Source organism: Chenopodium album, chromosome 6 (assembly GCF_948465745.1).
Source record: "Chenopodium album chromosome 6, dcCheAlbu1.1, whole genome shotgun sequence".
In the NCBI taxonomy this organism is placed as follows: Eukaryota; Viridiplantae; Streptophyta; class Magnoliopsida; order Caryophyllales; family Amaranthaceae; genus Chenopodium; species Chenopodium album.
In genome coordinates, this window is record NC_137839.1 from 78,542,427 (window position 1) to 78,558,226 (window position 15,800).

General features: G+C 34.8%; 1 protein-coding gene across 1 annotated transcript; it reads right to left on the minus strand.

Annotated features, from left to right (window-relative positions):
• Positions 1–1,156: 1,156 nt before the first annotated feature.
• Positions 1,157–14,886, minus strand: LOC145636498 (accelerated cell death 11-like). Its single transcript, XM_081688074.1, has 5 exons — positions 14,703–14,886; positions 12,744–12,971; positions 12,435–12,607; positions 2,077–2,222; positions 1,157–1,447 (listed from the first exon to the last, which is right to left on the minus strand). Exons 2-5 carry the CDS (start codon positions 12,933–12,935, stop codon positions 1,341–1,343), a joined length of 618 nt encoding a protein of 205 aa, XP_081544200.1. The 5' UTR covers positions 12,936–12,971; positions 14,703–14,886; the 3' UTR covers positions 1,157–1,340.
• Between the last annotated feature and the right edge of the window lie 914 nt (positions 14,887–15,800).

A 15,800-nucleotide genomic window follows, 5' to 3' on the forward strand; every position in this document is an offset into this window, starting at 1 on the left:
CTTCTAATATTATATATACTCGTAATACTTTGATTTGTTTTTCATTTGACAACCAGGTTTTGGCAATTGCAAATTTAGCTGCTTAACTTGAAGATATTGGGAAATAAACAAGATGGAGAGAGTAATAATATATCAGGAACTTCTTACTGGCTATCTTCCAGATATTTGTTTACACTACATCATATATAATATGTAGTTTTTTTAGTTTATATAATATTCTGAGTTTAATAATACATCTCTTGAAAAGATGATCATTTCGCCAACCTCTACTGATCATGACATTGAACCAAGTTTATCTTCGTTATGCATTGGATCAGTTGCAAAAGAAATTGTGACTAATCAATAGAGTTGATCTTAATTTACCCAAATCTAGGAAATTTTCTCAATAATTAACCACCACAAAAGCAAAATATCAACCATTCCATTCATCTACAAAGATTATAGCTGACACTTGAAATTTTCTTCAAGTTTATCTTATTAATGACCAAATTCTGTGCCACTTATATACAGAGTTAGATTGAAAGTGAATCACAAGGGACAAACCATACGTCTGAAATAACAAAAAACTATACCAAGCCATATAAAAGCTAAATTGAAATCCAAGAATAAGCTCATTCAAAAACTTAAATATTGAAAATTTTGCAAAAAGTTTACAGTAATGAACTTATTAGTTCATAAACAAATCAGTTTAAGTTCAAGTTCAAGTTCAAGCTCAAGCTATCTTTGAGATTCATGTCTAATATACTTGTACAAACTTACAGCAAATAACAATATCGAAACACGTACATTGGAAGGAGCCTTTCAAAAAAAAAAAAAAAAAAAAAAAAGTACATTGGAAATGCAAACAAGTAATAATTTTATATTGAAGAATATATTTATACTACCTCCGTTAACATTTACTTGCAACTTTGAGGTACTATTTGAGACATAAAATATTCCAAAGTTACAAGTAAATGTTAACGGAGGTAGTATTTTGCTTGACCAGCTAGCCAGTTATGATTTTGAAAACTTAGATTTTGGTTCAAAAGTCTACTGTTATCAATTTTTTTTTTTTTTTTTTTTTTGTATCCAATGAAAAGAGCTTGAAAAGGGCTCGAGTTGTCAAGGAAGATAATAGGGTCATCTATGGCCATTTGGCAACATTTATAGCAACTTAGCAAGCGAGCATTAATGAGTCGCAAAGGCCTATAGCAACCCTCATTAGTCCTACCAGCTTGAATGAGAGTACTCAGCTTACGCTTATTTACACGGTCGTAATAAACAATAAATAAAAATAGTAAATACTAAGAGCATATTATAGTCTATTGTTTCTAAGCCATACAATGAATTCCTCCAACAATTCACCAATCTATACCTAGTTCTTTCGAGAGGAACAACTTGTCAATGTATCCAATCACAGCATCCGAAGAAGTAATGTAGCTTTGCATTTGGACGCGGGCAGAGTCCTCTGTAAAGAAACCAATAAACAAGTAGAATATAAGCATCTGATAACAAACTAGACAATACAACATACAAGTTCCTTAAAATGTTCCTCTTACTTTACAAAGCAAGGGCACATGCATATAAAACTAAGTGTATGTCAAACTGATACTAAACTACTACTAGATGCCAATAAATTGACACATAAGGGAGAGCATTGCACAGTGAGTTCTGAGAAGCATTCGACTCTGGTGAGACAAAAACCTGCCAGAGAGCTTCAAACGACCAATATAAAGCAAATAACTAATTGCGCAACTTCAACATATTTGAATCCTAAATTTATTTAAGCATACACGGATACACAACACCCCCCCCCCCCCCCCCCCCCTCTTCTCTCCTTAAAGAAATTCTCTCTCTCTGCAAGAACTCATCCAAGAGGCAAAATTTCTCTCAAGATATTACAGCCCATATTTTCTTCTTAAGGAACTCATTTTGAAGCGAGTCATTTCAAAAAGAGAATATTTTAAGGGGATCTATTCTAGAGAATGGAGATCAGACATAATTACTAAGCATTTACTAAATTATTGAACTTCCATGCACATGAATCACAATATGAATGTATTAGTCAAGTAAAACTAATGACAAAGGTGCACCCACCATCCTCATTCAGCTTCTTCATCAACTGCGGCCTAGTAGGCAACGCATACATCCCTGCACCAACAGCTTTTCTAATAGCCCATCCATGATATGGAGCAAAGACTTGGGTGTAAGAATTAGAAGCGGCATCCTTCAAAGAATTTCCCCTGAAGATAGAAAGACAGACTGCTTCGGTTATTCATATTCCAACAAAATTAAGCTCAGCCTAGATCACATTTCCATTTTATAACTATTGAAAGAAGAAATAGAAGCTAAAATATCATGTGAAGAATTAAGCAAAAGTCGCGACAAAACTTATAAATTCGGCAGAAGATCAGATTATCAGTGTAACTGGTTGAACATGCCTTTCAATGAATGAATCTACATTCTTCATTCCACGGTCTTTCTATGTAAACAAAATGACTGCCAAGCCAACTAAGTATAAGCTATAGCCAAAACACTAGATACGGGCTCACAGCCAAACTATCTGACTATTTCCCTATTCAAAATTCTTGCCAAATTAATCCAAACAACCAGTACGCCAACTATTAAACCATAATAGTTCTTGTACTCAAGCCATTTGTTCAACTTGTAAACAGCCAGACCACATATAAAGCTTTGGAGGATCAGAGGATTACTGTTCTCATAAAAAAAATTCTTCTGCCCAAAAAAATTGAGCTGTTTAATTTCTCAACATTTTTAGTAGTTCCAAAGAAACTAAACTTCTTCAACATTCTGAGAGGATTATTAATTGGCAATGCCGCAAAGATATTGGATTTAAACTTGAAAGAATTAGCCTCATTAACAGGCAGAACAAGTCAATGACTGATCTTAAAATTGTGTTGTTTGAAAAGGAGACAATCATCCACATCTGGAGCAAGTAATAAAATAATAATTAAATAAACAAGTCAATTCTTTAAAGCGGGAACAATTTCTAGCAAGTCTTCATCACCTTGAGCAACAGTGTTCTGCAGTTTAGAGGACTATGAGATTCACTAAAATTTGTAAAAACAGGTTATATTGCTATACCATCAATCCAAATTATACTTTCATGATTCTCACAGTCAAAGACCTAACACTCTCACTGGACTAACCTTCATGCTTTAACCACGTAAAAGCACTCCCACAAATGAAAGAAAGCCAGCAAATGGTTATACAGCCAACATTCACTCAATGACACTAGACCTAGCAAAGTCAATCATTAGCTTAACAATGACCATCAAAATAAAAACCACATTGTGCTATAATTTGAATGAACATAGGGTTTGTGAGGTTAGTAAAAACAAAAGACAGGCTCTTCACAACCCACCCAGATAAAGTTCCTACAACCCAAATCTGTAACATGGAAAAGAAGCAACAAAATGTTATTTAAGTCAACATCACTCCCATTACTCAAGTGGACATCCTCTCCAATGACATCATTGACTAAATTTAGCAAAGCCAGGTGCTTATAAATATGAATAAAAGACATTGGATTTTTTTCGTTATAAAATTTGGAGGTACATTTCCTTACTACCCATAGGTACACATTATGTAACACCACACCCACTAGTGATTGAATACAGGTTAGGATAAAACAAATTTTCTAAAGCATCAGACCATCATCTAAACCCCATTTTTACCAAATAATTTGACATAGAAATACAACAAAAGCTTTGATCAACAGCCTACTAAGCCATACAGAACCAATACTTTTTCATTCCAATGCTATGACAAGGATGTGCTCTTAGCATGATCCTTCATCATATCCATCTAACGCATCCACCAACTTCTGAACAACATGTTACTCCTCCGGACCTCCAGTGCTCCCCCAGACATGATGCGTCTTTCCTTTGACCTTTAGCTACAAACTCATCCACTAGCCAATTAGCTACCAGTTACACTTTCCAAAAAGATGATGTGGTAAAGTAGACAATAACACATTCTTATTCACTCTTGTAACATCACATACCCAAACCCCCTATAAATTCCAATTTATGCGTATAAATATGAACAAAGAGTGCACATAGCTGGCAGACAGGTTGTCCTCAAAACAACAGCAAAAAATTACAAGACACCTAATTCCTTTAAACTCTGACAGGAGTAGCAAAGCACGGAAGAAGTTAAATAGAAAACTTCATCTCATAGCAAAGTACATGAAGGAAAGACTCGAAAATGTTACTAAGTTCCAGTAAAACCAAAAGCACCACAAACTTCCATGATCATTGCATGCCACAAGAATCCACAACGGCAATGAAATAAACACAAGATTCATAACACAACATTTTTGAAAATATTACGCAGCCTAACAAGTGACAATGAAGGAAGACTTGTGAACTGGATTCACAATAAGATCAACAAAGAATCCCAAATATCCAGAGAGAAGCAACCATGATCATTATTTTTAAAGCAAATCATTATTAACAGCATTAACATGAGGGCTCTTCCCTTAAGATAAACCCTTTCCATCCAGATGAAATCAGCAGCAGGAAGAAGGGGGTAATGAGGTGGCACAATTAAGCACCCAAATCCCTAGAATAGACATGAAACTATGAGTCTATGACAGAAACTAATACTGAATAATCCTCTATCTATACTTAGGAGTCATAATTTTCACAAAACAAGAAATCCAGAGGGATTACTGGATTAGAGCCTCCACCCAACATACTTAGCTCCAAGATCTCCCAAAGCAGATCCTCTTTCTCATTAAATTGTCCAATTTACTGTCACACTTCCACAGATTATGACACATAGACTTGAAAGAATGGGTGAGGTTGCTAAATATACCCTAAAACCTGTATGGCAAAGATTACAAGAAAAAACTAGTGAATACCGAATGCTTAGGATATTTTCAATGTAGGTGCAAGAATTTTAATGTATGTGCGAATTAACTTTACATGACCGACTAATGATTATATACGGTTCAAAACAATATTACATGACCTTGGGATGCATCCCTTGCAATCCTAATAGTTTTCGACACCGAGTCACGAAACTTCATAAATTCATCTAATTTCGTGTATTATACCCTTTACTTTTGAACAATTTTTTTTTTACCTATTTTAAATTCGGAAGAAAACGAGGATAAGGCTTTCCCATAAACCCCACGAGAGCATTTGGATGGTTGTAACTATCCACTTTGCCTTTAAACGATCAATTCAACCGTTTATGTATACGCCTCCTCTAAATGACTTAAGGCTATTGCAGGCTTTTATTATGACCGACTATTAACTTTGAATGATTCCTAACACATTATATGACCCAAAATGTTTCCTCTACAATCTTAAGACTTTTCGATGCCATGTCCTAAAACCTTCGACATTAGTCCAATTTCTTAAATTATAGCCTTTAAAATGTCGTTTCGACCCATATACGACCATTAGTCAGCTACATAAAGGCCCCACGAAACCTTATAGCCAACACAAGAGGCGTGTACGAAAACGCTTAAATTGGATGGGTCCACCCACCTAATTCGACTCCCGCAAGGTATTAGGGTCCATAGGAAGCTTCTCGGTAGTTTTTGTTCTCGGGTAAAAAATAAAGTCGAAAATTTGAAAAATTGAAGGCTATAATTCACATTTTTTGGACAATTTTGAAGATTTCGAACCCGATGTCAAAAAGTCTCGAGATATTAGGGGATACATCTTGGGATCATATAATGTACTTTGGAACCATATATGATCATTATATGTTGTCATAAATGTCCATGGTAGCCTTGAGTTTATGAAATTGATGCAAGTGTTAAACGGGTAAATTGACAATTTAAAGGCATACCCGATAGATTTACCCACCAAATGGACTCCTTAGGGTGTATTAGGGTCAATATGTAGCATCTCGTCAATTTCTTTTTCCGAGTCTAAAAAAGTGAAAAAATGTCCAAAATTGAAGGCTATAATACACAATTTTAGGTCAATATTGACATTTTTTCAAAAAATGAATTGAATGTGTGGAGTGACTTCTAAGGACATATAAGGTGGGTTGAAACCATAAGATACCTATAAAGATGTCTATAAAGTACTAAGAATGAGATTTTCAATGTAGGTGCGAGATTATTAATGTATGTGCGAATTAACTCAATGTCACCACGAGCCTTTACATGACCGACTAATAATCATATACGGTTCAAAACAATATTATATGACCTTAGGATGCATCCCTTGCAATCCTAATAGTTTTCGCCACCAAGTCACGAAACTTCTGAAATTAATCTAATTTCATGTATTATACCCTTTACTTTTGAGCAATTTTTTTTTTACCTATTTTAAACTCAGATGAAAAAGAGGATGAGGCTTTCCCATAAACCCCACAAGAGCATTTAAATGGTTGTAACTACCCACTTTGCCTTTAAACAATCAATTCAACCGTTTATGTATACCCTCCTCCAAATGACTTAAGAGGGTGTTTGTTTAGAGGGATAAAGTGAGGGGGATAGGATAAAAGAGGAGGGATTTAACATGTCCTTTGTTTGTTTAGAGGGATAAAAAGGGAGTTATCCCTCCAAATTAATAACTAAAGGGGGTGGTATAAGGGATGGGGATTATATTTAATGGGTAAAACACATTTATACTCTTAAGGAAATAAAAAGAAGAAGAGAGTGAAGAAAGGATAGTAAAGGTAATTTTGTATTTTTATATGTTATTCCAATCTAATCCCAACTCATATCAAACAATGGAATTCGCTATTTTTATCCTTATCCCATCTATTAATCCACTTTCTTATCCCACTCAATCCTTAAGGCTATTGTGGGCTTTTATTGTGACCAACTATTAACTTTGAATGATTCCTAACACATTATATGACCTCAAAATGTTTCCTCTACAATCTTAAGATTTTTCGATGCCATGTCCTAAAACCTTCGACATTAGTCCAATTTCTTGAATTATGGCCATTAAAATGTCGTTTCGACCCATATAAGACCAATAGTCAGCTACATTAAGGCCCCACGAAATCTTTTAGCCAATACAAGAGGCGTGTACGAAAACGCGTAAATTGGATGCTTAAAGGCAAATTGGATGGATCCACCCACCTAATTAGACTCCGACAAGGTATTAAGGTCCATAAAAAGCTTCTCGGCAATTTTTGTTTTGAGGTCAAAAAAAAGTCGAAATTTCGAAAAATTGAAGGCTATAATTCACGTTTTCGGGACAATTTCGAAGATTCTAGACCCGATATCAAAGAGCCTCGAAATACTAAGGGATACATCTTGGGGTCATATAATGTCCTTTGGAACCATATATGATCATTATATGTTGTCATAAATGTCCGTAGTACACAATTTCGAAGATTCTAGACCCGATATCAAAGAGCCTCGAAATACTAAGGGATACATCTTGGGGTCATATAATGTCCTTTGGAACCATATATGATCATTATATGTTGTCATAAATGTCCGAAGTAGCCTTAAGTTTAAGAAATTGATGCAAGTGTTAAACGAGTAAATTGACAGTTTAAAGGCATATCGGATAGATTTACCCATCAAATGGACTCTTGTGGTGTATTAGGGTCAATATGTAGCATCTCGACAATTTCTTTTTCCGAGTCCAAAAAAGTAAAAAAATTTCCAAAATTGAAGGCTATAATACACGATTTCAGGTCAATTTTGACATTTTTTCAAAAAATGAATTGATAGCGTGGGGTGACTATTAGAGACATATCATGTGGGTTGAAACCATAAGACACCTATAAAGATGTCTACATAGTACTGAATGAGATTTTCAATGTAGGTGCGAATTAACTCAAGGCCACCACGAGCCTTTACATGATCGACTAACGACCATATACGGTTCAAAACAATATTTCATGACCTTGGGAAGCATCCCTTGCAATCCTAATAGTTTTCGACACCGATTCACGAAACTTCTGAAATTCAACTAATTTCGTGTATTATACCCTTTAGTTTTGAACAATTTATTTTATCTATTTTAAACTCGGAAGAAAAAGAGGAAGAAGCTTTCCTAAAAACCCCACGAGACCATTAGGATGGTTGTAACTATCCACTTCGTCTTTAAACAATCAATTTAACCATTTATGTATACGCCTCCTCTAAATGACTTAAGGCTACTGCGGACTTTTATGTGACCGACTATTAACTTTGAATGATTCCTACCACATTATATGACCCCGAAATGCTTCCTCTACAATCTTAAGATTTTTCAATGCCATGTCCTAAAACCTTTAACATTAGTCCAATTTCTTGAATTATAGCCTTCAAAATGTCGTTTCAACCCATATACGACCATTAGTCAGCTACATAAAGGCCCCACGAAACCTTTTAGCCAATATAAGAGGCGTTTACGAAAACGCGTAAATTGGATGCTTAATGGCAAATTGGATGGGTCCACCCACCCAATTGGACTCTTGGAGGCTATTGCGGTCTATAGGAAGCTTCTTGGCAATATTTGTTATCGAGGAAAAAAAAGTCGAAAACTCGAAAAATTAAAGGCTATAATTTACGTTTTTTTGGACAATTTAGGAGATTTCGGGACCCGATGTCAAAAAGTCTCGAGATACAAGGGGATACATCTTGGGGTCATATAATGTCCTTTGGAACCATATATAATCATTACATGAAGTCATAAATGTCTATGGTGGCCTTGAGTTTATGAAATTGATGCAAGTGGTAAACGGGTAAATTGATAGTTTAAAGGCATATAGGATAGATTTACCTACCAAATGGATTCCAGGCGTGTATTAAGGTCAATAGGAAGCATCTCGACAATTTCTTTTTCCGAGTCTAAAAAAGTGAAAAAGAATGTCCAAAATTGAAGGCTATAATACACAATTTAGGTCAATTTGACGGTTTTTCAAAAAATGAATTGAATGCGTGGGGTGAATTCTACGTACATATAAGGTGGGTTGAAACCATAAAACACATATAAAGATGTCTATAAAGTACTAAGAATGAGATTTTCAATGTAGGTGCGAGAATTTTAATGTAGGTGCGAATTAACTCAAGGCCGCCACGAGCCTTTACATGACCGACTAATGATCATATACGAATTTTGTACGACCTTAGAATGCATCACATGCAATCCTAATAGATTTTGACAACGAGTCACGAAACTTCTAAAATTCATCTAATTTCACGTATTATAGTCTTTACTTTTGAACAACTTTTTTAACCTATTTTAAACTACGAAGAAAAAGAGGATGAGGCTTTCCTATAAAACCCACAAAACCATTTAGAAGGTAGGAACTATCCACTTTTCCTTTAAACAATCAAGTTAACCAATTATGTATACACCTCCTCTAAATGACTTAAGACCACTGCGGGCTTTTATGTGACCGGCTTTTGACATCAATGATTCCTAACACATTATATGACACCAAAATGTTTCATCTACAATCTTAACATTTTTCGACGCCATGTCTTAAAACCTCCGCCATTAGTTCAATTTCTTGAATTATAGCCATCAAAATGTTGTTTCGACCCATATACGACCATCAGTTCAACACATAAAGGCCCCATGAAAGCTTGTAACCAAAAAAAGAAACGTGTACGAAAATGCGTAAATTGGATGTTTAGAGGAAAATTGGATGGGTCCACCCACCCAATTGGACTCCCGGAGAGTATTAGGGTCTATAGGAAGCTTCTCGACAATTTTTGTTTTATGGTTAAAAAAAAAGTCGAAATTTTGAAAAATTGAAGGCTATAATTCACGTTTTTTGGACAATTTCGAACATTTTAGACCCAATAAAAAAGTCTCGAGATACTAGGTGACACATCTTGGGGTCATATAATGTCCTTTGGAACCATATATGATCATTATATGTTGTCATAAATGTCCGTGGTAGCCTTGAGTTTATGAAATTGATGCAGGTGGTAAACGGGTAAATTGAACATTTAAAGGCATATCGGATAGATTTACCCACTAGATGGACTCCTAGGGTGTATTAAGGTCAATAGGTAGCATCTCGACTATTTCTTTTTCCAAATCCAAAAAAGTGAAAAATTGTTCAAAATTGAAGGCTATAATACACAATTTAAGGTCAATTTTGACATTTTTTCAAAAAATGAATTGATAACGTGGGGTGACTTCTAGGGACATATAAGGTGGGTTGAAACCATAAGACACCTATAAAAATGTCTATAAAGTACTAAGAATGAGATTTTCAATGTAAGTGCGAATTAACTCAAGGCCACCACGATCCTTTACATGACAGTCTAATGACCATATACAATTCAAAACAATATTATATGAATAAGGATGCATCCCTTGCAATCCTAATAGTTTTCGACAACGAGTCACGAAACCTCTTAAATTCATCATATTTCGTGTATTATAGCCTTTACTTTTGAACAATTTTCTTACCTATTTTAAACTCGGAAGGAAAAGAGGATGAGGCTTTCCCATAAACCCTGCGAGGCTATTTGGATGGTTAGAACTATCCACTTTGCCTTTAAACAATCAATTTAACCGTTTATGTATACGCCTCCTCTAAATGACTTAAAGCCACCGCGGGCTCTTATGTGGCTGACTATTAACTTTGAATGATTCCTAACACATTATATGACCCCAAAAAGTTTCCTCTACAATCTTAAGATTTTTCGACGCCATGTCCTAAAACCTCCGACATTAGTCCAATTTCTTGAATTATAGCCTTCAAATAAGGCTTCTAGATAACATTTTAAAACCCAACAAGATTATGCATCAAGATTATTTCTGGGTCCAAAGAGCCCTGTGAATATGTGAAAGCTACTTGGTGCTCGAAACCATCTTATTCATGCCTTAGCTCACCCTATGTTATCATGACTTGAAGCCTTGTTAATGCTTTATCTTGGCCTTGAGAAAAATGGAAGTACATAAAAGAGAGGGGAAGGATAGAGGAGAGAAAGGGAAGTGAGGAGTAAAGAGGAATATAGAGCATACCCTCTTTACAAAAAAAGGTTTTCCTTCTCTAAAAAAATCCCCACCTACAGGAAAATTGCTAAAATGTAGGAAAATCACTTTCAAGGAAAACGTTTTCTACCAAATACAAACGCAGCCTATAGAATTTCAATATTTTCCCTTCCTTCACAAAGTCAAGAAAAGATTGTCCTTTGGCCCTTACAGCTGATAAGAATGGCCATCATAAATACAAAGTTCAAGAGCATGTGGTTGTATCCCTAACAATCTCCAAAATCTCCTTCAAACCAAGAAAAGACAAACGATACTAACCAATCTTCTTCTCAATTGGGGCATTAGAAGAGTTTTTATTACCTCCAATCAAGGTATACAGAAAACAGGCTCACCATAACACATGCCATTACAGACATGAAGGGTAACAAAGACCAAAACAGCAAATACAAAGTATAGAAATCTCAAAACTTAATTCTTGAGGATTTACTATTATACACTTTTAAACAAGATTACTCAAAACTGAAGAAACAAGACCTTTTGTAAGATTATAATGCCCAATAACTATTTTATCTCAAAACATTCTTTCCACTTTGTTTAAATGGATAATGCATCAATAGCTATTGTCTCTTCTTAAAACACCACAAAAACAGCCTTCGGACATAATTTATGTTCATTGATTCTCTCTGTACCCAACAAAGCAATCAAATGCTTAATAAATATAGATTTGCAAAAGTCGGCAGCTACCCTTTCACAAAATAATTCAAACTTCCACTTTTGATCAATGGCCAGTACAGTCCTAATTCCGAAATTTCTGGCCAACTGCATCAGTAAACTAGAGTAACAACAGTTTAAACTAACAAGCATCACAAAGTCATTGGTAAGCCATAAAATTACCAGTTACATGCACATTGACAAGTGTTTAATCAAGTAAGCAATCAGAAGAAAGGGGAAGAAACGTTTTCACTACATCATCCCCACCACTAAATTAAAAAGACAAAGCAAAATGCAAAAGCAGGAACCTCAAACTAACCTAAACCAACAGACTACGTTATTCTAGACCATATGTACAAGAGAAGCTCAACAAACCCTTGCATAATAAGCAACATTTTAACGAGAGAAGAACAAAAAGAAGAATTCCATCAACTCTACTTGATCTTGAATATGCCAACAAATCCATTTTGTATGCTAACAATGATGGAAAATGCCTTCACTTATACAAAAAAAGTAATCAAAACACTAACTACGGTAGTACGATCTGATACAATAAGCACCAAACATTTTTGTTTCATAATTCACATAAAATATCAAATTTTCAGCGGACAAGGTTGGGTTCATGACAGGACAAATAGATGGTTAGCATGAGTTGGTCACGTGTGGTCATCGTGGGTTGAGTCACCTTTTGACAGCTCTAAGTACACATAAGCAATAATCTCAAACAGCAAAGAGCAAATATTTATAGACATAGCATTTAAAGATAAAAATTGATAAATAAAGCCAATAGCCATACATATATGGAGAGACAGAGAGAGGCCATTTGAGGGGGAGAAAAAAAAATCATACTCAGTTGCAATAATTTGCTCAAAAAGTACTTTAACCATATCTAGCCCACGCTTCACTTTCAAAAGATTTCTAGTATGGCTGCCTTGTTTTCGCACTGTTTTTGCCTGAATATCTTGATCAATCAATACTTGTAATGTAGTAATCGAGTTTGAGGCCTCAACAAGATCATTAACCTACGCAAAATTCATGTACGATTAATATCACTTACTAATAAAGTTCAGACATTTTAAATTAAATCCAAAAGCCTTCCTATCACAAGTGGGGAAAATGAGGTGATTAATAATGAAGAGACTAAGAGTATTGGCTTACCTTGGCAACATAGTCCATCTCTGCAAACTTAAAAGCTATCCCCAAACAACCAAACAACGGTGAGACAAGGGAACAAGCATGGGAAAATGGGGCAACTTTAAGATCAGAGTCCTGGGAATTAACAGTGGTTGCAAGATCATTGAATGCTTCAGCAATCTTCTTCAATGGCTTTTCTCCCCCATCCTCTGTCATTCTTCCTAAATTCACCCTTACAGATCACTCTAAAATCTGCAGAACATGATGAAAATAAATGCCTTAAGCAGTATGATTGCAACAAAAAACATACAATAGCAAGGGAGTGAAGACACTGAATTCCATCACATTTGCACCATTTTTTACCATATAGGTAGCTTGAAGTTGTTATTGTTATGTTAAAGTAGCCACACCACTTCTAAGTAAGAACATTGTTGTTGTTAGTCCCCCCCCCCCCCCCCCCCACAAAAGCTTTTTTTTTACTAAGTCAGCCTTTGCAAAGATCAGAACATGGGAAATTATTGTAATTTTAAGTAGATACATTCAGTTACATATCCATTTAAACAAAACTAAATCACTTTGTTACAATCATTATACTATAGATGATTGTTGAAAGAATTAACAAAATAAAAAATTTCTTATGGAGCTACATACTCCATAACAAACAAATCATCTAAATAAAGAAAACAGAAACCTATGATTTATTACTACGGAACACTATTTTGAAATAAAGGTAGAGTAGTTATTTACAAGGGAATTCTTGTTGGCGGTCTAATTTTTTAAGACTTACACTTTAGAAGCGAAATAGTTTTGGAAACACCATAAATGATCCTATGTTTTGGATTTTTCTGTAACCTTATTTTGCAAATAAAGTTCAAAAACTGTATGAAAAAAAATTGTTCCGTATCCCTCTTCCTGCCAAAGTGTCAAAGCACTAGTCACTCCACACACACGACACCCTATACGATGACCATTCAAGGACATGGCAATTGTTAGAGTAGTTCAACGATTTCTAAAATCTCCATTTAATTTAATTAAAAACATAAACCTTTCTAATTCACTTGCCATTTTGCCAATTCCCAGCTTTATCACTTAGCTCATCTAAATGGCTTTTACTTCTAGCAGCAGTGTACATAAAGGTCATAAACCCTCCAAAATGCTAAGCAACTTCCACAAATCAATGGCATTACACATAAAAGCTATGCAAAAAAACTATATGCCTATATGGTAAAATTTTGGGAATTCGCTACCAGAAAAGCATGAATTTTGGTGGAAAAATATTACTCCCCAAGGTCACTTCAAACAGATACATTCAATAACCTTCCCTCATCCCTTTGGAGACGTAAGGCTAAAAGGATTTGACAAATCAACCGCCTTAAGCGTGAAAACCATCCAACACTATGATTTAATCACTGAAACCTCACTGGAATCCCTAATGGCTTTATGTAAACAAAATATCGGAAAAGTACTGAGTAAACGTTTCCAATAACAAGATAAAATACAATTGCACGTTTGTGAGGATAGCACCTAATCAAAGATCTGATGTATTGCATAATATACAGACAAAGTGTATAATATGAACATAAGAATCCTAAATACTTGTACTTTAACTAGATAAACTATACTTGTATAATTCTATATCAGTTTTCAGTCATCAATCACCTTCTCAAATCAAATTAGGGTTTCTTCAATTATTAATGTAATATTATCATTGGAGTAAGAAATCCCATTAAATTCCAATACTACTTGATCATCAATCTGAAATCCATAAATTCCTCAACTCTTAAAAATAGACAGTTAAAGTTCAAACTACCAGAACAAAGAACCCCAGTTACAGTAACTTGTACATTTCAACAAATCATCTTACAAACTACAAACCCTTTTGAATTTGAGAATCACGACATGTTAATTTGTGAAGCAAAAAATAAAATAAAATAAAAATGAATATTATCCAAAAAAAAAAAAGTAAATTGAAAAGAATAATACCAAATTGGATATTGAAAGGAAGTTGTTGAACAGAGATGAGGCCAAATAAATGGAGTGTCTGAAGGTTAGATTTTGATGGCGATGGCGAATCGGCGGAATTAGAGATCAGGGGAAGAGAGAGAATTGGAATTAACTAATGCGGAATTTGAGTGGTTGGAAAGGGGGAATTTTTATTTTCTTTAACCAAAATTCAAACGTCGGTTATAATTTTCCTTTCTAGTTTGCGTAACTTTTTTTTTTTGAAATGTATTCATTTTCTTTAACCTTATTAAATAATAAAATATCTTCAATTAACCAATTTGGTTGTTGATGCAGGGCCTGTTCTCATACGTTGAAATTCAGTTTAGTTCAGCTCAGTTGAGTTCATCTCCTAATTTCCTTCTCTTATAAAATATTCAGTTCAACTCAGTTCAGTCAATAAGAATAGACCCGTAGTGGTGGTGATTGGAGCTGCACTTGATAGGGATACTAATGGCCGAATGTTCAATCTCCTGTCACAATAATTGGGAATTGTTTGGAAACTTAGCATATTTTCATATTCATCCATGATTAATTGAATTGATCAATTATAATTATAGTAATCCCCTACTAGTAGAAAATTAAAGGTTATTGTCTCTCTTAATGAAAAATGTATTTAATTCAATGGTTTCACCTAGAGGTATAGGTGTTAATTCGTGTACTTAGGCTGAGTTAAGTGAAGTTGTATCGAAGTAGGTGTGTTTCAAAGTTGTGTCATACTAATTATTATGTCCATATGCGAATCAAAATCTAAATCAAGTTTTTACATTTCAAATCGAACCAGGTCATTCAATTCGGGTCAATTTTTGACACAACTACTAGGTGGTTTCTAGACATAGTTGGCCTAACCATCTTGCATTGATCTATGCACGCTAGCAAGTAGGGTTCAGAGGGCTTACCAAGCTTTAATTAGCTAATGCATATGTCTAAATACCTTAGCTTAATCAATTGCTCGATAACCATCCCTAGTTCTAGCAATTTCTATAGTAATTGGGCAAAGTAGACTTCCTCATGAATCATCTTTCTCAAGAAAAACCCCAATTCTTAGGCATGTTTATGTGACAACTTTCTAGCACATTC